The following is a 22,348-nucleotide window of genomic DNA, read 5'->3' as shown; positions in this document are numbered from 1 at the left end:
TGAAATCTTATAAAAACCCAAATCAAAACTACAAGGAAGTATCACCTCACATTGGTTAAATGGCCTTTGTCAAAAAGTCTACGAACAGTAAATGCTGGAGCGGTTGTGGAATAAAGGGAACCTTTCTACACTGATGCTGGCAAAGTAAATTGCTAACAACCAGTGTGGAGGAGAGGGTGGAGGTTCCTTAAACAAGTGAAAAATGATGAAATTCACAGTCCCTAACCACTGACAGAAAAAGACATTTCAAATCCATTAAAGAACTAAACTGAGGGACGATTACTCTAACCCTCTTAAGGAAAATACAGGCAGAACACGGTTTGACACAAATCGCAGCAAATTGTTTTTGGATCCACTTTTAGGATAATGAAAAATAAGACTCAACAAAAGGGACTTCATTAACTTCAAAAGCTTTTGCACAGCAAGGGAAACTCAAAACGAAAGAAAAACACAACTCTGAACATCAGGGGGAAAATGCAACCGAATTTAAAAGCAACGTATTCATCTCCAAAACATGCAAACAGCTCCTGCAGCTCAACAGCAAAATACAATCAACCTAAGAGAAAAAATTGGCCAAAGATCTAAATGGATGTATCTTGAAAGGTGGCATCGAGATGGCCACAAAGCCTATGAAAAGATGCTCAGCATCACTGTTAGAGAAATGCCAATCAAACTGCAACAAGGTATCAGTTCACCTCCTCAGAATGACCACCCTCCAAAAGATCTACAAAGATTCAATGGTTCAAAGGCTGAGGGGAACAGGGAAACCTCCTACACTGTGGGCGGGGATGGAAATGGGTGGGTGCAGCCACAAGAAACACAGTATGGAGATTCCTTAAAACATTAAATATAGTTACCACCTGATGAAGCAAGCCCACTCCTTCCCTCAGATCTGGATAAAATCACAATTTAAAGTGATACCTGCTCCTCTGTTTTCATGGCAGCACTAGTCACAAGTTCCAAGACAGAGCTTCAACCAAAGTGTCCATCAATAGAGAGAAATGAACAGGAACTGATCCATCTAGACGCTGGAATACACTCAGCCATCAAAAAGAACAACAACAAAAATAATGCCATTAACTGCCGCACAGATGGACCAAGAGGTTTATCCTACTCAGAGAAGTCAGGGAAAGAGAAATATTACATCACTTACAGGTGCAATCTGTAAGTTCTTTCAAGTGAACAGATTTATAAACAGAAATAGACTCAGACTAATAAATCTCACCTATGATTATTTCAAAAAAGGGAAGGGTAGGGAGACATTAAGAAGTTGGAATTAACATACATACTACTTACTATCAGATAATCCAAAAAAACCTACTGAATAGCACAGGAAAGTGTACTGAAAACACTGAAAGAACCTATATGGGAAAAGACCCCTAAAAATAAGAGAATAGACATACATTTATGTATAACTGAATCAAGTTCTTGTAAACCTAAAACAAGCCCAACAGGTATCAACTGTATTCAGGCAGAAAATAAACACTAAAGTCGAACCAAAAGCGGAGCATGAAGAAATGCTGCCGCCTTGTGGCCACATCTGGTAACAGCAACTGAAAAACCTGGGCGGATGGGCACTTGGTTATTTACCAGGCTTGCAGGGATTTACGGAGAAGGCGATGGCACCCGACTCCAGTACTCTTGCCTGGAAAATCCCATGGACGGAGGAGCCTGGTAGGCTGCAGTCCACGGGGTCGCGAAGACTGAGCGACTTCACTTTGACTTTTCACTTTCATGCATTGGAGAAGGAAATGGCAACCCACTCCAGTGTTCTTGCCTGGAGAATCCCAGGGACGGGGGAGCCTGGTGGGCTGCCGTCTCTGGGGTCGCACAAAGTCGGACACGACTGAAGCGACTTAGCAGCAGCAGCAGCAGCAGCAGCAGCAGCAGCAGGGATTTAATGAAAAAAAACACCCGTCTTCAATAAATGTCCTCGGGTGGGTCCTGGAAAAAGAATTCAAAAGAGAGGGCAGACTGTCAAGAGGCCAATCTCGATATATTAGTTTTACTCACACTTTTTTTTTTTTTTAATCCCATGAAAAGCCTCCACACCCTGCAATCTTACCAAAATGCAAATCAAAACTATGAGGTATTGCCTCACACTGGTCAAAAATGACCTTTGTCAAAAAGTCTACAAACAATAAATGCTGGAAGGTTTTGGAGAAAAGGGAATTAATTCTCCTGCACGGATGCTACCAAGTTAAATTGTTAACAGTCCATTCAGAGGAGAGGGTAACAAGATAACAACAAGATAACAGCGAATGAAATTGTGACATTCCCTATCCTCATACAGAGAAAGTAACTTCAAACCAATTAAAGAGCTTAATGCAGGGACAATTACTCTAAACCTCTTGAGAAAATTACAGGAAGAACAAGCTTTGACATAAACCATAGCAAACTCTTTTGGATCCACTTTTAGAATAATGAAAAATTAAAACTCAACCAAAGAGTTGATTTTCTCTAACCTCAAAAGCTTTTGAGGTTTTGTTGAGTTGAGTTTCTCGAACCTCAAAAACTTCTGCACTGGAAGGAAAACTGTAAACCAAACTAAAAAAAAGAAACCCTCGGAATGGGGGAAAAAAAGTTTGGAAATGAATTTAGAAACAAGGAATTTATCTCCAAAATATGAAAACAGCTCATGCAGCTCAATGTATATATATTTAAAAAATCATCCCATTAGCAAAAATGGACCAAAGATCTAAATGGGCATTTGTCCAAAGAAGACATCCAGGTGGCCATATAAAGCACCTGAAAAGATGCTCAGCATCACGAACTATTGGAGAAATGCAAATCAAAACTGGGCCATGGTATCACCTCACACCCCTCGGAACAGCCATCCCCCCAAAGATCTACAAGGATTAAACGCTGCCGAGGGCGAGGGGAACAGGGAATCCTCCTACACTGTGGGCAGCAGTGGAAATGGGCGGGTGCGGCCACGAAGGACAACAGGATGGGCATTCCTTAAAACACTAACTATAGACTTAGTACACGATCCGGCAAGCCCACTCCTTGGTTAGATCCGGAAAGAACATTAATTTAAAATGATACATGCACCCCTCTCTTCAGGGCAGCACTGTTGACAATATCCAAGACAGAGCATCAACCAAAATGTCCATCAATAGAGAAATGAAGAGAAAACGGTTCATTTGTACACCGAATACACTCAGCCATCAGCAGAACGAAAAAATGCCACAGGCAGCAGCATGGATGGACCGAGAGATTTATTATACTGAGTGACGTCAATTAGAGAAGGAGAGAAATACATCACTTACAGGGGGAATCTATAAATTCATTAAATGAACTAATTTATAAACAGAAACAGGCTCACAGAAAACTCACTCACGATTTTTTTTTAAAGGTAGGGGAAGGAAGACATTAAGAGGTTGGGATTAACATACTCACTGCTTATTATCAGATAGATAATCCAAAATAACGGAATAGCACAGGGAAGTCTACTGAACACACCGAGAGAACCAATATAGGAAAAGAACCTGAAAGAGAATAGACATACGTTCATGCATAACTAAACCAAGTTCCTGTAGACTTAAAACAACACATCGGAAATCAACTCTACTCGAACCGAAAATAAACACTAAAAACAAACAACAAAAAACTCAACAGTGGAGCAGGAAGAAATGCTGCCACCTTGTGGACACTTCTGGTAACGACTGAAAAACCTGTGCTCATGGGCACTTCACATTCACCATGTTTGCGGGGCTTAGAGCTCTGTAGCTCAGACAGTAAAGCGTCTGCCCGCAATGCGGGAGACCTGGGTTTGATCCTTGGGTCGGGAAGATACCCTGGAGAAGGAATTGGCAACCCACTCCAGTATTCCTGACTGAAAGTCCCATGGACGGAGGAGCCTGGTAGGCCCCAGTCCATGGGGTCACAAAGAGTCGGATATGACTGAACGACTTCACTTTCATGGGGCTGTAAGGAAAAAACATCTGTTCTCAACAAATGTCCTTGGGGAGATCCTAAAAAAAGAATTCCTAAAAAAAGAATTTGAAACAGGGCAGTCGGTCAAAGGGGACAACCTCGAGAGGTCAGTTTTACCCACACTGTTTTTTTAAAAATCATATGAAAATATTTCAACATGGCGACATCTTAAGAGAAATGCCAATCAAAACTCACACAGGTCAGAATGGACATTGGCAAGAAGTCTAAAACTAATAAACGCTGGAAAGGGTTGTAGAGAGAAGGGACCCCTCCTACATGTTGGATGCTGGCAATGTCAATTGTTAACAGCCAGACTGTAGGACAGTGCGGAGGTCTCTCAAGTGAAAAGAGAATGCAATTACCACACTCCCTGAACCCAGCCAGAAAAAGAAACTCCAAATTGATGAAAGAGCTCAAAAGAGGGCTGATAATCTCAACCTCTTGAGGGAAATATAGGTAGGACAGACAGAAAGACAAAACACACTTTGATATAAACAGCAACTCTGTTTGGATCCACCTCTTAGAGTAACGAAATAAAAACTAAACTAATTTTGGGGGCTCCAGAATCACTGCAGATGGTGACTGCAGCCCTGAAATTAAAAGACACTTGCTCCTTGGATGAAAAGTTATGACCATCCTAGACAACATATTAAAAAGCAGAGACATTACTTTGCCAACAAAGGTCTGTCTAGCCAAAGCTTTGGTTTTTCCAGTAGTCATGTATGGATGTGAGAGTTGGACTATAAAGAAAGCTGAGCGCCGAAGAATTGATGCTTTTGAACTGAGGTGTTGGAGAAGACTCTTGAGAGTCCCTTGGACTGCAAGGAGATCCAACCAGTCCTTCCTGAAGGAAATCAGCCCCAAATATTCACTGGACAGACTGATGCTGAAACTCCAATACTTTGGCCACCTGATGTGAAGAGCTGACTCATTGGAAAAGACCCTGATGCTGGGAAAGATTGAGGGCAGGAGGAGAAGGGGACAAAAGAGAACAAGATAATGGATAGCATCACCAAGTCAGTGGACATGTTTGAGCAAGCTCCAGAGTTGGTGATGGACAGGGAAGCCTGGTGTGGTGCAATCCATGGGGTTGCAAAGTCAGACACGGCTGAGCGACTGAACAACAACATGATTATACAGTGGAAGTGACAAGTAGGTTCAAGGGACTAGATCTGATAGACAGAGTGCCTGAAGAACTATGGACAGAGGTTTACAACATTGTACAGGAGGCAGTGACCAAAACCAGCCCCAAGAAAAAGAAATGCAAAAAGGCAAAATGGTTGTCTGAGGAAACCTTACAAATAGCTGAGAAAAGAAGAGAGGTGAAAGGCAAAGGAGAAAAGGAGAGATATACCCATCTGAATGCAGAGTTCCAAAGCTAGCAAGGAGAGATAAGAAAGCCTTCTTAAGTGAACAATGCAAAGAAATAGAAGAAAACAATAGAATGGGAAAGACTAGACGTCTCTTCAAGAAACTTAGAGATACCAAGGGAACATTTCATGGAAAGATGGGCTCAATAAAGGACAGAAATGGCATGGACCTAACAGAAGCAGAAGAGATTAAGAAGAGGTGGCCAGAATACACAGAAGAACTGTACAAAAAAGGTCTTAATGACCTGGATGACCACAATGGTGTTGTCACTCACCTAGAGCCAGACATCCTGGGGTGTGAAGTCAAGTGGGCCTTAGGAAGAATTACTACCAACAAAGCTCGTGGAGGTGATGGAATTCCAGCTGAGCTATTTTTCAATCCTGAAAGATGCTGCTGTGAAAGTGCTGCACTAGGTATGCCAGCAAATTTGGAAAACTCAGCAGTGGCCACAGGACTGGAAAAGGGCAGTGTTCATTCCAGTCCCAAAGAAGGGCAATGCCAAAGAATGCTCAAACTACTGCACAATAGTGCTCATTTCACATGCTAGCAAGGTAATGCTCAAAATCCTTCAAGCCAGCCTTCAACTGTACGTGAACCATGAACTTCCAGATGTACAAGCTGGATGTAGAAAATGCAGAGGAATCAGAGATTAAATTGCCAACATTCATTGGATCATAGAAAAAGGGAATTCCAGAAAAACATCCACTTCTGCTTTATTGAGTACACTAAAGCCTTTGACTGTGTGGATCACAACAAACTGTGGAAAATTCTTAAACAGATGAGAATACCAGACCACCTTAGCTGCCCCGAGAAACCTGTATGCAGGTCAAGAAGCAACAGTTAGAACCGGACATGGAACAACAGACTGGTTCCAAATTGGGAAAGGACTATGTCAAGGCTGTATATCATCACCCTGATTATTTAATGTATATGCAGAGTACATACTGGAGAGAAACTCTAGTAATGTAATAAGTGATGAAAGAGGTTCATCCCAAATTTAGTTTAGAAAACAGGAAAGGGTTTATACAAGAAAGATAAGTGAATGATGTTAAAACAAAGTTTTTAATCAAATCTAAATAAATATCAAAGAATGTATAAGAAAACATTTCATCAATTCCTCTTTTCTGAAGTTCCTGGAGGAGAATTACTGTAGATAGTAATCCATAGTTAAGACAGATAGAAAATTGATATGTTGCTCTGCATCACCAGACAAAAGGTTGGTGTTTCAGTTCAGTTCAGTTCAGTCACTCAGTCATGTCCAACTCTTTCCAACCCCATGAACCGCAGCACGCCAGGCCTCCCTGTCCATCACCAACTCCCGGAGTCCACCCAAACCCATGTCCATTGAGCTGGTGATGCCTTCCAACCATCTCATCCTCTGTCGTCCCCTTCTCCTCCTGCCCTCAATCTTTCCCAGCATCAGGGTCTTTTCAAATAAGTCAGCTCTCCGCATCAGGTGGCCAAAGTATTGGAGTTTCAGCTTCAACATCAGTCCTTCCAATGAACACCCAAGACTGATCTCCTTTAGGATGGACTGGTTGGATCTCCTTGCAGTCCAAAGGACTCTCAAAGAGTCTTCTCCGACACCACAGTTCAAAAGCATCGATTCTTCTACGCTCAGCTTTCTTTATAGTAAACTCTCAATCCATGCATGACCACTGGAAAAACCATAGCCTTGACTAGACGGTTGGTGTTTAGAAAGGTATAATTATTAGCAATGTATTCTGGTTCTATCAACATGATTTGAGATTATTTGAAAACCAAAATGAATGTAATGCAACTCTCAAATTATTCCATGCTATGCTTTGTTTCTAATGTATGTGAAGGTTGCTGCCTCAAAGATAAAAGAACCCTTTCTATCCTAGGGAGAAGTCATTTATATTTATTCTCCATTAAGATTAACTGCAATGTAATGTGTACACTGAACATCTAAATGGCGGTGTTTGTCATTCATGTGAAACATCCCTATAGGTCACCATGATGTAAGTGTTCAGGAACTAATTCTATGTATCAAAGTAAGACAAAATTCTAAATTTTCAATAGTTATGTCATTTGCTTATTAAGGATAAGATAATGAGAGTTCACTGGAATCTTAATGTATCTTTATCATATCAACTGAAGTCATGAATATTAGTTGACATGCTTGGGATAACGACATCTCTGATACCATAGTATGCGAAAGCCTTCCCAGAAAAGTCATGTAGCTAGTTACATCTTGTTTATTAAATGATTAGCCTCCATTTTGTAACCATAGAAGTCACAATTCTCAGATCATTGTAGCAGACAAATGAATATTGTTGTCTATGCTTGTAAATCTGTATTTTAATTAAGGTCACACAGTGGATTGTAACAGGTTTTATTCTATATGTGATATTCATATATGTTAGTTAATAAAATTGAATGGTTTCTGGTGATAAAGTTGATGTGTAATGAATGGTTAATGCACCACCACCATTAACCTCTCCCACCTTCTTTAAGGCTACGGGGGAGAGATTGTGACAATAAACCATTAGGTAGCACAGAGGGATGGCATCTGTAACAATTAGTTTCCTTACTGGCCTTAATCCTCAAATAATGTCACATATTTTCCATAATTTCTACAATGTACCTTCCCCCGCCCCCTCTCTGTAACTGCAGGGACGCTGTGACGGTTCTAATAAGAAGGACCATACAGAGTACTGTTGAGAGCCTCCCTGACTGCTCCGTGCTGTTGCTGCCTCAGTGTCTGTCTGGGGACCAGGCAGCCTGCAGGTCCTTGAACTCACACCAGCCAGTCCTGTGAGCACCTCCACTAGATGACCCCGTTCCTTGAGACCAGCAGTCTTGCTGAACCCCAGGGTCTACTGCACAGACCCCCCTTCAATGACACCCTCAGAGCTCACCAGAATCCTGCTCCTCTTGGTTTGAATGGACCTATCCACGCTCAGCCTGGGGAGCCCACAGCACTTCACCCAGGGTCCCTTAGAAAGGCCTGAACCCCAAGTACTGGAGCTATCTCTGCTTGGTTCTAGCCTGACCTCTCCAAGAAATTCCTGACCTAAACCCTTCCCTCCTGAGAGGTCTCAGCTGTGCTGAGTGTGAGGGCTGAAGCTCAGGGCTCCTGAGTGTGGGTCTTGGGGAAGAAGCATCAGAACAAACAGGGAGCTTGCTGAAGACTCATTTCATGGCCCCACCTCAGACCTGCAGATTCATAACCTCTCAGAGTGGGGCTCTGACCTCATGGGATTGTATACACTGAACTGGTTCAGAAAGAATCTTTGGCCAAGTGGTTTTCCACCTGTTTCCCATCAGGGTCACGTGACCAGTGGTAAGCGATAACCTCCCCGGTGCCCTTCCCACAGAGTTCTCTCTCCGTCCTGTGGGAGCATCAGTGTGGCGTGTAGGAAGTGCTCCAGGGGATTCTAAGGGGAGGCCTGGGTTAAGGACGTGGCTCCTGGTCCATTTGTGAGAGCTGAGGCCTGGCTTCAGTCCAAGCAGAGGCAACAACTTCTGCTCTGCATGAGCTTTAAAGGGGCAAGTCAGTGCAGCCCACACACCCCATGTTAGCAGAATTTGGGGGACTTTATATGAAGAAAGAAGAGTAGACAACAACAACAAATTGATAGATTGGTCTCCACGGAGGAGCTGATTGTCCTGAATCTCTCCTGAGACAAAGGACAGGAGAGGTTGGCGTTTCCCGCTTTTCAAGGTCCTTCTGCCTGTGAGGGTGTTGGGAGCAGGCGAATGAGCTGTGCTGGGGCCTCTGAAGGTGTAATCTCATGACGCTGAGGTGATTCCTCCACAGTCTTGATGCGAAAACGACCCAGGGCAGCAGGAAGAAGAGGAGGAAATGGCAGCTTCTCAGGTGAATGTCCTGATCCAGGTTAGAGGCTGTGTCTGCTTTTTCCTCCTTAAATGCCCTGGATTGAAAACATACAACTCTTTAATTCTCTTTTTCTGATATTCTTGCCTGGTGAGGTGGTTTTTGACTATTAAATACTGTTTTTTCTTTTATTTTTATGGGTCACAATCAGGCTCTTCTCTCTCCACGAGCCTCTTCTCCTTGTCTGCCTCCAGGCTCCCTACAGGGCATGAAGCATTCCCAGTGTGAATGAACAACTTTCAGTTTTTCAAAATAGTCCCTTTTCGAAAGACCGACAAGGGAAGGCATTGATGTGCAGAATTTCTGTTGGGATGGGGTGGGGTCGCAATGAGTCAGACAGGACAGAGGGACTGCAATGAACTGAAACAGGATGACCTTAATGGTCTAGAGTTGCTTAGAGACTTTTGACAAAAATCTGACTATTCTCTGCATTGGTAAGAAAGGTCTATTATTTAAATGCGCTATTAGGGATGCAGAACGGGGGAGGTATTTTTGGAGTAAAAATGCAGAAAAGTGAAATTTTTTCAAGATACATTGACATTTCCTTATTTTTGCCGAAAGTACCTGAGCAGTGACCACCTGTCTTCTTGAGTGTTTCTCGCACGTGACACCAGTTTATCCCATAACACCTGATGGTCACCAATTCGGGTGTTTTCTGCTAGATTCCCACACCATCAAGTTCCATTTTTGTCTCTTTATCTTTAATAAAATCCTGGCAAGATGTGGTGAGGGAGGTGCACAATCCAACACAGCTAAGGTGGAAACTCCATTTCCTCCTAGTGTCTCTTTGCTGCTAGTTGGCTTTGAAATATGAACACGCAACAGTGTTCAGGAGAGATACCGAGTTTTGTAAGGAGAGGTTTCCATCAGTCAAGTCAGACCCTTTTCGCTTATAGGTTATTACGAATATTGAGAGTAGTTCCCTGTGCTATGCAGCAGATCCTTGTTGGTTATTTTTGTGTATACTAGAGTGTATATGTTAAACCCAAAGTCCTAATTATGTTCATTTTTCTAATGAGCAGGTCCCCTTTGGAGGAAAGGAAGAATCCCGGTGCTAGGTGTGAATGAATGAAGCGGATGACACAGGTGAGAGGTCCAAAGACCACAGAAGAAGCCAGACATGTTCAGATGGTTTGGGGAGGCCTGCTTCACTAGAATGAGAAGCCTGGGTTTATGTCTGCCAAAGAGGGACATGACCGGCCCCGTTCTTCTTCTGTTTCATCTCCATCTTCTTCAGCTCCAGTGGGTTTTCCCTCAGTTTCACTGAGAGCCAAAACCTTCCTCCTGGTCTATGAGGACCTGCATACTCTCGCTGCTTTGGGGGACCTAGGAAAAGCTGCTAACAGTTCTGACAAACTCTGCCTTAAGGCCTTTCCAAATATCCGTCTCTGCCTCAAGTCAGAAAAGAGTTGTGGAGATCTGGGATTAGTTGACAAAATTCCAGAAATACTTGGAGCAGGTATATGCTTCCTGCTTTCTAATTTCCAATGGAAACTTCAAACATGGCTCTCTGAAGTTCATTCTCAGTCCCTGAAATCATAAAATGTAACCCCCAATTTCTACCTCCCAATTTTTTCTTCTATAAACAAATTTTAGACATTTTTAAGTGCATTTACCCCAACTCATCAGTGCTAAAACCATTTAATATATCTATTAACTCACAGAAATATTTTTTACTGTTCTTTTATTTTGTATTGGAGTATAACCGGTTAACAATGTTGTGATAGTTTCAGGTGGGTAGCAGAGGGCCTCAGCCGTCCATACACATGTATCCGTTCTCCCCCAAACTCCCCTCCCATCCAGGCAGCCACGTAACATTGAGCAGAGCTCCCTGTGCAGGACAGTAGGACCTTGTTGGCTCTCCATTTTAAATATAGCAGTGTGTACATGGTGATCCCTTATGGAGAATTGATATTTATTTTTCTTGAAATGTTGTTGGAATTTTCCAGTTAACTCAACTACTCCAGGGATTTTTTTAATTACTTTTTTACTCTTATTAATAGTTGTAGATGTGTTATAATTTTTTAATTCACTCATGCTAACATCTAAGGTGTTCTGTGTTTCTCAAAATTGAATCTTCCTTGGAGGTATTCAACTTTTTGGTATAGTATCATTCATCATAACCTGGTAGAGTTGCTTTTTGTTCTATGTGACATGTACAGTGCCATTATTTATACTTCTGATCTTCTTTGCATCTCACCTCTTATTAATATAGCTAAGGGTTTGTCAATATTGTGTACAACTGTAAAGCATATTCACTCAAGGTACTAAGTGGGATCTTCGTTATTTGTTATCTTTCAGCGATATCTTCTCATGACACCCAGGGTTTGTTCCCAAAGAAGCCGTGCATAGGAGATTCATGTGTAATGTGCTCAGAAATTCTGAGAGCTCTCAGCTTGGAAATGTGTACTTAATGAAAGACTGGGAAAGTAAGGGGGGCTGTGAAGGGCCAAAAGGATGTTGTTTTAGATGTAACCAAATCGGGACAATTATTCATGATGAAAACATGATTGCCAAAAGAAATTGAGGATATGCATCAAATTGGGAAAAATTCCATTTGAAGTCAATAAGTTCTGCAGAAACATATGTTTTTGTAAGCAAGAACCCACATGATTTAAAAAAAAAAAAACATATTCTCTGGTGTGAAATTTTGAAAACATGGAAAGTCATCTAGTCTATGCTACAAATAATCACTCAAACCAGTACAAATATAGGTTTGAATTAAACAGTCAGTCATACATGTCTGAGAGCCAGAGATTTGAAAATGAAGGAAGAAAATCTCACTATGATCAGTTTGAGAGATCCTTTAGTGAAGGCTCATTATTTTTCCACCAAGAAACATTTTCTCCCTATTCCAATATCTGTAATGTCAATAATAATGAGACAGTCTTTGTCCAGCTGCCGTCATTCAATGGGTATCATAGTACAGATAATGCGGAACAACCTTCCATGTGTAATCCCACGAGTGAGGCCTTAAGCCAGAGCTCCACCTTCAATAATTACAACAGTATTTATGATGGAGCCAGAATCTACCCATGCCTTGAACCTGGGAATCACTTTGACCAAGACTCAGGTCTCATGAATCATCAGAGAACTCTATATTCAGAGAACCATAGTGATGAATGTAGAAATGTCTTTTATCAAAGCTCAAATCTTATTACAGATGGGAATATACATATTGAAGAGAATAATTACAAATTTAGTGAATGTGGTCAAGTTTCTAACCAGTCATCAGAACTTACTCAACATCTGAGTATTCATGCTAAGGAGAAACACTGCAAGTGGAATAAATGTGGGAAAGTCTTTCCTCAATTATCAAATCTAAATAGACACAGGAAAATCCACACCGGAGGGAAATCTAACCAATGTGCAGAATGTGGCAAAACCTTCAGCAAGCCCTCAAGCCTTACTCAACATCTCACTGTTCATACTGCAGAGAAGACTTACAAATGTCCAGAATGTGGCAAAGCCTTTAATCAGAGCTCAAACCTTAATCAACATAGGCGAATCCATACTGGGGAGAAACCATATAAATGTCAGAATTGTGGGAAAGCCTTTAACCGACGTGCAAGACTTAATCAACATCAGCGAATCCATACTGGGGAGAAACCATACAAGTGTAAAGAATGTGGCAAAGCTTTTATCAGTTGCTCAAATCTTAATCAGCATCAGAGAATTCATACTGGGGAGAAGCCTCACACATGCAGAGAATGTGGGAAAGCCTTTAATAGTTGTTCATATCTCACTGTGCATCAGCGAATTCATACTGGGGAGAAGCCTTATAAATGTACAGAATGTAACAAAGCCTTTAATCATCACTCAAACCTTACCCGTCATCAGAGAATTCATGCTGGGAAGAAACTATACAAATGTACAGAATGTGGCAAAGCCTTTAACCAAAACTCAACACTTACTCAACACCAGCGAATTCATACTGGAGAGAAGCCTTATAAATGTACAGAATGTGGCAAAGCCTTTAATCAAAACTCAACACTTACTCAACATCAGCGAATTCATACTGGAGAGAAGCCTTATAAATGTACAGAATGTGGCAAAGCTTTTAATCAAAACTCAACACTTATTCAACATCAGCGAATTCATACTGGAGAGAAGCCTTATAAATGTACAGAATGTGGCAAAGCTTTTAATCAAAACTCAACACTTACTCAACATCAGCGAATTCATACAGGAGAGAAGCCTTATAAATGTACAGAATGTGGCAAAGCCTTTAATCAGAGTTCAAACCTTAGTCGACATAGGCGAATTCATACTGGGGAGAAACCATACAAATGTAAAGAATGAGGCAAAGCTTTTAATTGGCACTCAAATCTTACTTGCCATAAAATAATTCATACTGCCAAGTAGTCTTACAGATATAAATAATAGGACAAAGCCTTGAAGTGAGCCGTCACCTCACTCAGCATCAGAGAGCATGTGCTGGAGAGAGACCCTACAAACGTAGGAAGTGATGAAAGAGGTTTGTCCTAAGCACACACATCAGAAAATGCCAGAGAGTTCATACTGGGAAGAATGCTTAATGCTGTAAAAAATGTACAAAATGAATTTAAAAACTCAGGTCTACATAAATATCAGAGAATTCATCAAAGATAGCATTCAGTCAATAACCCTTTTCTGGTATTACTTTAAATCAGGATATTATAGAAAATAATCCAAAGTTAAAACACTTAGAAAATTATTTGTTACTTGGACCATAGGATCAAGGCAAAAGATGTTGGACAACATAATTATTATCATTGTATCCTTATTCATATTGACAGTATGTGAAAGTGAAATTTAATATAACTCAACTTTCAAATTACTACGTGCTATACCTTTAGTGTGTATGTGAATATGCTTTTTTAAAACTAATATTCTTGATCTTTGCTGCCTCAAAGTTAAACAAAACCCTTCTATATAGGTGGAAATAATTTTTATCTACTTTTTTATGTACTATTAAGGATCCTCTAATGTGAAATGTACAGTGGAAGTCTAAACGGAGGTGATGATTGTCATTGTTTAAAACATCCCTCTATGTCACCGCTAGCTAAGTGTTCAGAGAATAATACTTTGTATTAAAGTAAGACAGAGTCGAAATTTTAAATAGTTGTGCCAATGGTTTTTTATGGATATAAAGATGGCAGCTCACTGAAATCCTGATGTATTTTTATAACAGCAATAACTAGAAGTCATGAATTTTAGTTGACATGGTAACAATCAGGAAATCTTCACAGATACCCAAGAAAAATATATGTAACCTTTTCCTGAAAGGTCATGTAATTAATGTACATCCTTGTTTAACTAAATAACTGCTCTCTCTGTTTTGTAAACCATAAATATCACATTTCTCTGACCACTGTATCACAAGAACAAGAATGTTTCCAAATGCTTGTAATCTGTATTTTGATCAAAGATTAGAGTAAACTTTGAAAAGTTTTATTTAGATTATGTGTGAACTTACTATATGTTAATCAATAAAAGTGAATGGCTTTTCTTATATTAAACTTGATGTATATTTGAAGAAGTGTTCTCATCAGTAACAAGCTTACAGGTGGTTCAGTGGTAAAGAACCTGCCTGCCAATGCAGGAGACACAGGAGATGTAGGTTTGATCCCTGGGTAGGGAAGACACCCTGGAGAAGGAAATGGCAACCCACTCCAGTATTTTTGCCATGAGAAATCCCATTGACAGAGGAGGATGGTGGGCTCCAGTCATGGGGTTGCAAAGAGTCAGACACAACTGAGTATGCACATACCTATTCCACCACCAATGTTAACATTAACACAAGCATTATCATCCCCCTGGGGTTTTTTAAGTCGTCATTAACTGATGGTGACTAGAAAGTATCTGTAACACAGTAGGATGACATCTCATGGGTCTTCCCAGGTAGTGCTAGTGGTAAAGAATTTGTCTGCCAGTGCAAGAGACATAAGAGACGCTGGTTCGATCCCTGGGTCCAGAAGATCCCCTGGAGGAGGGCAGGGCAACCCATTCCAATATTCTTCCCTGGAGAAGACAGGGACAGAGAAGTCTGGCAGGCTACAGTCCATGTGGTCACAAAGGGTCGGACACATCTGAAGTGACTTAGGATGCACAGAGAATGACATCTCATAGTAATTCCCTTTTTCTACTGGCCATAACCCTCAAATAACTTGAGATCATATTTTCCATAAATGGTACAGTGTGTCATTTCCTCATTTTTAACTACTGGGACATTATGATGGTTACAATATGGATTGCCTAGGAGTATTGCTGAGAGTTATCTACAGTGCTCCATGATATTGCTGCCTTGGCATCATGTGTATGGACCAGAAGCCCACAGGTGCCTTGCTTTGACACCAGTTATTCTCATAAGCACACGTGCTAGATAACAGCCTGCAAGTTCATAAGCAAATGTAAATTCCTCATAGGTCTTCCCCAGCAGCCCTGGTCACCAGCAGTCTTCCTAAATCCCAGGCCCTTCTGTTTTTACTTACTCATTTATTTCTGGCTGTGCTGGGTCTTGGTTGCTGTGCGGGCTTTTCTCCAGTTGTGGTGCATGGGCTTTTCACTGCGGGGGCTTCTTTCGTTGTGCCACGGGGGCTTCTCTCCTTGTGCCACGCGGGCTCCAGGGCACACACTTCCGTAGCTGCGGCTCCTGGGCTCCAGAGCGCAGGCTCAGTACTTGTGGGTATGGGCTTAGTTGCTCCGCGGCCCGTGGGATCTTCCCGGGCCGGGCATGGAACCCGTGTCCCCTGCATTGGCAGGAGGATTCTTAGCCACAAGGAAAGTCATTACTTTTTGGTGAGAATGCTTCAAGTTCTCCAGGCAGCCTTGATGCTGACAGACACCTGAGAAAAGGCTCTGGGACGTGAGGGAGAAACATTCTAAAGCCCTGATCTTGACCATCATCAGAATAAAAGGGGAAAAAATTAGCAGTTGAAAACCATGTCAATAGGCAACATCAGAAGTAGAGAATGAAAGGTTTGTAAACTGTTAATCCAGGGCATTTCAGGAGGAAAAGCAGATATAGCCTCTGATCCAGGACAGACATTTACCGGAGAAGCTGCCATTTCCTCCTGCCCTGGGTTGTTTTTTCCTCAAGGTCATGGGGAAGGATCACCTCAGCATCATGAGATAACACCTTCCAAGGCGTCAGCACAGCGTCTTCGCCTGCTCGCAACACGCCCACAGGCAGAAGGAGCTTGAAAAGCTGAGAGGGCCCACCTCTCCTGCCCTTCGTCTCAGGAGAGACTCAGGACGATCAGCTCCTCCCTGAGACGCACGTCAAGTTTTCCTTTGCTGTCCACACGTGTTCTCTCCCCGGATTCTGCCAACACGGGAGAGGTGAGCGGCATTGATGTCCCCTCCTGAACCCGCCGCCCGCCCCGGCCTGAAGCTGGCTCTGAGCTCTCACAGACGCGCCCGAAGCCCCGTGTTCAGCCCGGGCCTCGCCTGGAGCAGGAAGACAAGCAGCGCTGATGCTCCTCCAGGACCAGGGGCCGGAGTTTGCGAAGAGGATCCTCCTGGGACCCCAGATGAGAACCGCTTGCCTAAAGATTTTCTCTGCAGCTTTAAAGTGGATACAAACCCTCCCCAGTCTAAGAAGCTACGAATTAGCCAGTTTGAGGGGAACCCGTGAAATGACACGTTGAACAAGCCCCCTGTGGGTGCTGTCGCTGCTCCTGTAACACCTGTCTTCCGTGGCACTGAGCTGGAGCCATCCCACACAGCACACCTGGGAGCCCTGAGCCGGTGAGGGCGCGGGGCTGGAACCTCTGAAAACACCGGCTCCCTCCGCCTGATGCCCCGGGGAGGGGCTCTTCCTGGGGGCGGCCCTCCGTGGCCTCGAGCTGAGCTTGGGGAAGGGGAGGTGGGAGGCGAGTGGTGCACAAAGTCACATGATGCCCTTGCGGGGGGTGTGTGTGTGGGGTGTGGTGAGGCTTGCTCTCCGAGATCTTCCCAAAGTTACCCTGAGTCTTTGGGTCCTGTCTCCCCCTCCCCTCCCTGGGGCCACGTACTTTCCTTCTCAGTAGCTCAGCCGTGTCCCAGTCTTTGGCAACCCTGTGGACTATAGCCTTCCAGGCTCCTCTGCCCTTGGGATTTCCCAGGCACGAATACTGGAGTGGGTTGCCATTCCTTTCTCCAGGGCATTTTCCTGACCCAGGGATGGAACCCGCGTCTCCTGGGTCTCCAACATCAGCAGGTGGGTTCTTTACCACTGAGCCACCTGGGGAGACCCCCTGGGCCCACATTCATTCACAAAACGATTAGCCTTGTGACCATCTACCCGCAGGTGAGGGGGCCTCCATCTTCAGAGACCAGGGGCACGAAGGTATTTACATCATAGCTTTCTTTGAAAATGAACCAAAGGCAGTCATGGAGGATTAAAATGTTTGTTGGGAAGGGACGAAAGCCTTTGGAAATGATGCCATAAATGTGTATTTGATGATACACAAAGGAAGTAGTGATTAATATTAAGTAAAAAGGTACACTGTAACTGAATTAGCAGATGAGAATTTTTTTTGGTGTTGCTGCCCTATTGTATGTGTGTTTCTACATTTTAGGAATTGTTTGAGGGATTTCCCTGGTGGGCCAATGGTTCAGAATGTGCCTTGCAATGCAGAGAACGCAGGTTTGATCCCTGGTCAGGGAACTAGGCTCCCACATGCCACAGGGCAACTAAGCCCATGCTCCCACAACTAGAACCTGATTCAGTCAAATAAATAGATATTTTTTTACAAAAGAAAAGGATTATGTGGCTATAGTTTGTTCTCTCTCTACTCTTTACCTGATATTTTATCACATCTATAAAGTGCATTAATTGAGGTAAAAATAAAACAAGGGAAACATACCCATTTTCTAAATATTATTTGACAGCATTAAATCTTTTTAACTATGAAGTGTGAATAGAACCAATAACAATGTATTTTTTTAAGTTTAAAGATTTTTTTAGAGAAGGTTTAGTTTCACAACAAATTTCAGAGAAAGGTGCAGAAATTTTCATATGCTTCTTATTCCCACATATGTGTAACCTCCTTCTTTATCATTATCTTCCACCATAGGGGTACTTCTGTTACCACTGATGAATCTATAGTGACATCAGTATTTTAGTCCATACTTTACCTTGTAGCTCACTTTCAGGGTTGTACAGTTTGTGACATTGGAGAAACATATAATGACATGTGTCCATTATTAAAGGTTTCCATTTATTTTTGTTTAGTTTTTTTTTTTTAAAGGAAACTTCATACTCTTCTCCACATTGGCTGTACCAGTTTACATTCTTTCTAACAGTGAGTTCCCACCAAGGAGGCTTCTCTTTGCTCCAGACCCTCTTTAGCACTTATTATTTGTAGATTTTTTGATGATGGGCATTCTGTTGTAAGGTGATATTTCATTGCAGTTTTGATTTGCATTTCTCTAATGATTAGTGATGCTGAGCATCTTTTCATGTGCCTCTTGGCCATCTGTATGTCTTCTTTGAAGAAATGTCTGTTTAGGTCTTCTGCCCATTTTTTGATTGGATTGTTTGTTTTTTGGATACTCAGTTACATGAACTCTTTGTAAATTTTGGAGACTAATTCCTTGTCAGTCACATCCTTCACAAATATTTTCTCCCATTCTGTGGGCTTTTTGTTTTATTTGTGGTTTCCTTTGCTATGCAAAAGCTTTTGAGTTAAATCAGGTCTAATTTGTTTGCTTTTGCTTTTATTTCCATTACTATAGTAGATGGATCAAAAAAGATATTGTTGAGATTTATGTCAAATAGTGTTCTGCCTATGTTTTTTGCTAAGAGGTTTATGGTAGTCAGACTTAATAATATGAAAACCAAAGACCCTTCTCAATGTACTTTTCAATACTTCCAAGTTCAATGGTACATGGAGTTCAAGGGACTGAAATATTTCTTGAGACATCTGGTACCCATGTTATTGACTATTCTTTAAGAATTCAAGTTCTTTGAATTAAAAAACTGACCAGTAAAAAAAATAAAAGGTTCCACAAATAGTTTTCACAGTCCAGAAAATCCTCTAGACACAGAATATTCATAGCCCCACCTCTGCCAATCCTTGGATAACACTGAAATTTTAAAAATTAATTCTTACTAGAGTACACTTGCTTTACAAAGTTGGGTTTGTTTCTACTGCACAGCAAAATGAACCAGTCACACATATACATATACCCTCTCCCCTTGGGGCTTCTTTCTGACCCAGGTCACCACAGAGCATTGAGTAGACTTCCTTGTACTATAGAGTACATTCTCATCAGTTATCTCTTTTATACATAGCATCAATAGTGTATACGTGTCAATCCCAATCTCCCGATTCATCTCCCTCATACCCTTTCCCCCCTTGGTGTCCATACATTTCTTCTCTATGTCTTTGTCTCTGCTTCTAGTTTGCAAATAGGATCATCTATACCTTTTTTTCTAGATTCCACATATATGTGTTGATATATGATATGTTTCTTTTTTTTTTTTTTTACTTAAAGCTCAACATTCAAAAAACTAAGATCATGACACATACTCCCATCACTTCACAGCAAATAGATGGGGAAAAAGAGGAAACAGTGATGTAAGACAAGCATAGAGACAAAGAGAGCAAGCTGGGCAGTCAGGCAGAGAAAGATTTATTATAGGAAAAGAGAAAGTGGTTGACTTTAGAGAGAAGCCAGTGCTCTCTCTTTTTACAGCCAACTCTTCTTATACCTTATTGATGGGAAATTGTGCCCCAAAGGGAGGGGCCCTTAGTGTATCTTTAGCCCGCAGCTGGGGTCTTGTTATCAGGGAGTTGAAGGGGTCTCATGGTTGGGGGGTCACATAGTCTTGAGAAACTGGCACCAGCAGGGGGAAACAGGATATCACCTTAAGGAAAAAACAGGATGCCACCAGGGCAATTTGGTCACTGTGACTTCATCCCCTGTTTGTCAGGTCACCACAATGGGCCATTTTTAAACTATACACTATGAGCCCCTTGTGAACCCTAACAAGACACAGACTTTACTTTCCTGGGCTCCAAAACCACTGTGGATGGCAACTGCAGCCACAAAATTAAAAGACACTTGCTCTGTTGAAGAAAAGCTATGGCCAACCTAGACAGCATATTAAAAAGCAGAGACATTACTTTGCCAACAAAGGTCCATCTAGTCAAAGCTATGGCTTTTCCAGTAGTCAGGTATGGATGTGAGAGTTGGACCATAAAGAAGGCTGAGCGCTGAAGAACTGATGATTTCAAATTGTGGTGCTAGAGAGGACTCTTAACAGTCCCTTGGACTGCAAGGAGATCAAACCAGTCAATCCTAAAGGAAATCAACCCTGAATATTCTTTGGAAGGACTGATGCTGAAGCTCCAATACTTTGGCCATGCAAATTGACTGAATACAAAAGGAGAAAGGGGTGGCAGAGGATGACATGGTTATATATCATCACCAATTCAATAGACATGAATTTGAGCAAACTCCTGGGGATAGTAAAGGACAGGGGAGCCTGGTGTGCTGCAGTCCACGGGATTGCAAAGAGTCGGACACAATTTAGTGGCTGAACAACGTAAGATTAAGTGATTATTTCATCTTTATCCAAGGAAAGGAGAGCTTGGGTACTCTGCAACCATGACTCATGAGAATGTAGGGGCTTACAGTTGGGAAGCGTGCAGCGGGTGCAGCAGAGTCACCAGCCACCAGCTGGGATTGTTAAAAAGAGCCAAACAAATGTGAAAGATGGAGGAGACACTGTACAAAGACACAAAGGTGCTCACCAGGACAAGGATGCTCTGGGTGGCTCTAGGTTCGAGGGAGAATCTTGAAGAGATGCCGATCCTATGAATGTATTGCACACTTTGCTTGTGGCTGTCCAAGATGAAAACCATGGAGACACTGGACCAGATCATGAACACCAGACATGAAACAGCAGGAAGTAAAAACCATCCTACATTCAGTAAGACTTTGATTCTATTATGAATCAAACCATAACACAATCCTAAATCTTTCTTCTTTGTGATGTTTCTGTTACTCCATTGATCTTTCACATACCTAGTAAATCGAATATTTATCAGCATGCGCACAACCCAGCAGAGGAAAATAGTGGATCCAATGTACTTGGGAGCTTTCATTTTAAGCTGTCCCCACCTGGAGTTCCTGGGACTGATGGTGATGGCCTGGCAGACCCTCAAGAGGCAGATGCTACCAATGGACACTCCCCTGGCCACTCTTTGGATATAGTAAACAATTTTGCATTCAGTATCATTGAGAAAATATTTCCACCCAAACACTTCCATTGTCCTTGGGGTTCCTGTAGAGAACATGACCAAGGAGTTGGCTATAAGCAGATACTCAACGATCAGATCTGTGGATCTTAGCCTGCATCCGGTGAAGTGAAGGAAGAGATAATGGTAAAGAAGAGAGAAATTTCCCAGGATTCCAAATATATTCTGGGATAGGAAGATCAATTCTATTACAAAATCTCTGGTGGCCATCCTTCCAGTTCTCTATGAAGGATATTTGCCTTCTGAGCTAGAGTTTCCTGCACAAAAAAATGAGGCATGGGCCACATGTGTTACACCAAGTGAAATTTAATCTTGTCCACTTATTATTCATTTCCACAGAGATATATTACCTTCTTGTTTTTATTTTACTAAGAGGTTTCCATGATGGGGAAACAGTGGAAACAGTGTCAGACTTTATTTTTTTGGGCTCCAAAATCACTGCAGATGGTGACGGCAGCCATGAAATTAAAAGACGCTTACTCCTTGGAAGGAAAGTTATGACCAACCTAGATAGCATATTCAATAGCAGAGACATCACTTTACCAACAAAGGTTCATCTAGTCCAGGCTATGGTTTTTCCTGTGGTCATGTATGGATGTGAGAGTTGGACTGTGAAGAAGGCTGAGGGCCGAAGAATTGATGCTTTTGAACTGTGGTGTTGTAGAAGACTCTTGACTGCAAGGAGATCCAACCAGTCCATTCTGAAGGAGATCAGCCCTGGGATTTCTTTGGAAGGAATGATGCTAAAGGTGAAACTCCAGTCCTTTGGCCACCTCATGTGAAGAGTTGACTCATTGGAAAAGACTCTGATGCTGGGAGGGATTGGGGGCAAGAGGAGAAGGGGACGACAGAGGATGAGATGGCTGGATGGCATCACTGACTCGATGGACGTGAGTCTGGGTGAACTCCGGGAGTTGGTGATGGACAGGGAAGCCTGGCGTGC

At 42.2% G+C, this 22,348-nt stretch overlaps 2 protein-coding genes and 1 long non-coding RNA gene across 3 annotated transcripts; 1 reads left to right on the top strand and 2 right to left on the bottom strand.

The window, feature by feature from the left end:
* Positions 1–1,805: 1,805 nt before the first annotated feature.
* On the bottom strand, positions 1,806–8,324 carry LOC147354336 (uncharacterized). The gene is made up of 3 exons (XR_015146373.1): positions 8,193–8,324; positions 3,403–3,491; positions 1,806–1,944 (listed from the first exon to the last, which is right to left on the bottom strand). It is a non-coding gene; the product is annotated as an uncharacterized LOC147354336 (long non-coding RNA).
* A 3,368-nt stretch (positions 8,325–11,692) lies between these two features.
* Positions 11,693–14,673, top strand: LOC147354335 (uncharacterized). Its single transcript, XM_086353858.1, has one exon. The coding sequence runs from the start codon at positions 11,831–11,833 to the stop codon at positions 13,472–13,474; it is 1,644 nt and encodes a 547-aa protein (XP_086209984.1). The 5' UTR covers positions 11,693–11,830; the 3' UTR covers positions 13,475–14,673.
* Positions 14,674–20,775: 6,102 nt separating this feature from the next.
* On the bottom strand, positions 20,776–21,615 carry LOC147354334 (vomeronasal type-1 receptor 4-like). The gene has a single exon (XM_086349406.1). It carries the CDS (start codon positions 21,613–21,615, stop codon positions 20,776–20,778), a length of 840 nt encoding a protein of 279 aa, XP_086205532.1.
* Between the last annotated feature and the right edge of the window lie 733 nt (positions 21,616–22,348).

Source organism: Bos grunniens, chromosome 18 (assembly GCF_055505025.1).
Source record: "Bos grunniens cultivar Pamir isolate PY7600 chromosome 18, Bosgru_T2T1.0, whole genome shotgun sequence".
NCBI lineage: Eukaryota > Metazoa > Chordata > Mammalia > Artiodactyla > Bovidae > Bos > Bos grunniens.
Note: the sequence above shows the minus strand (reverse complement) of the source record. Positions and strands in the feature narration are given on the sequence as shown.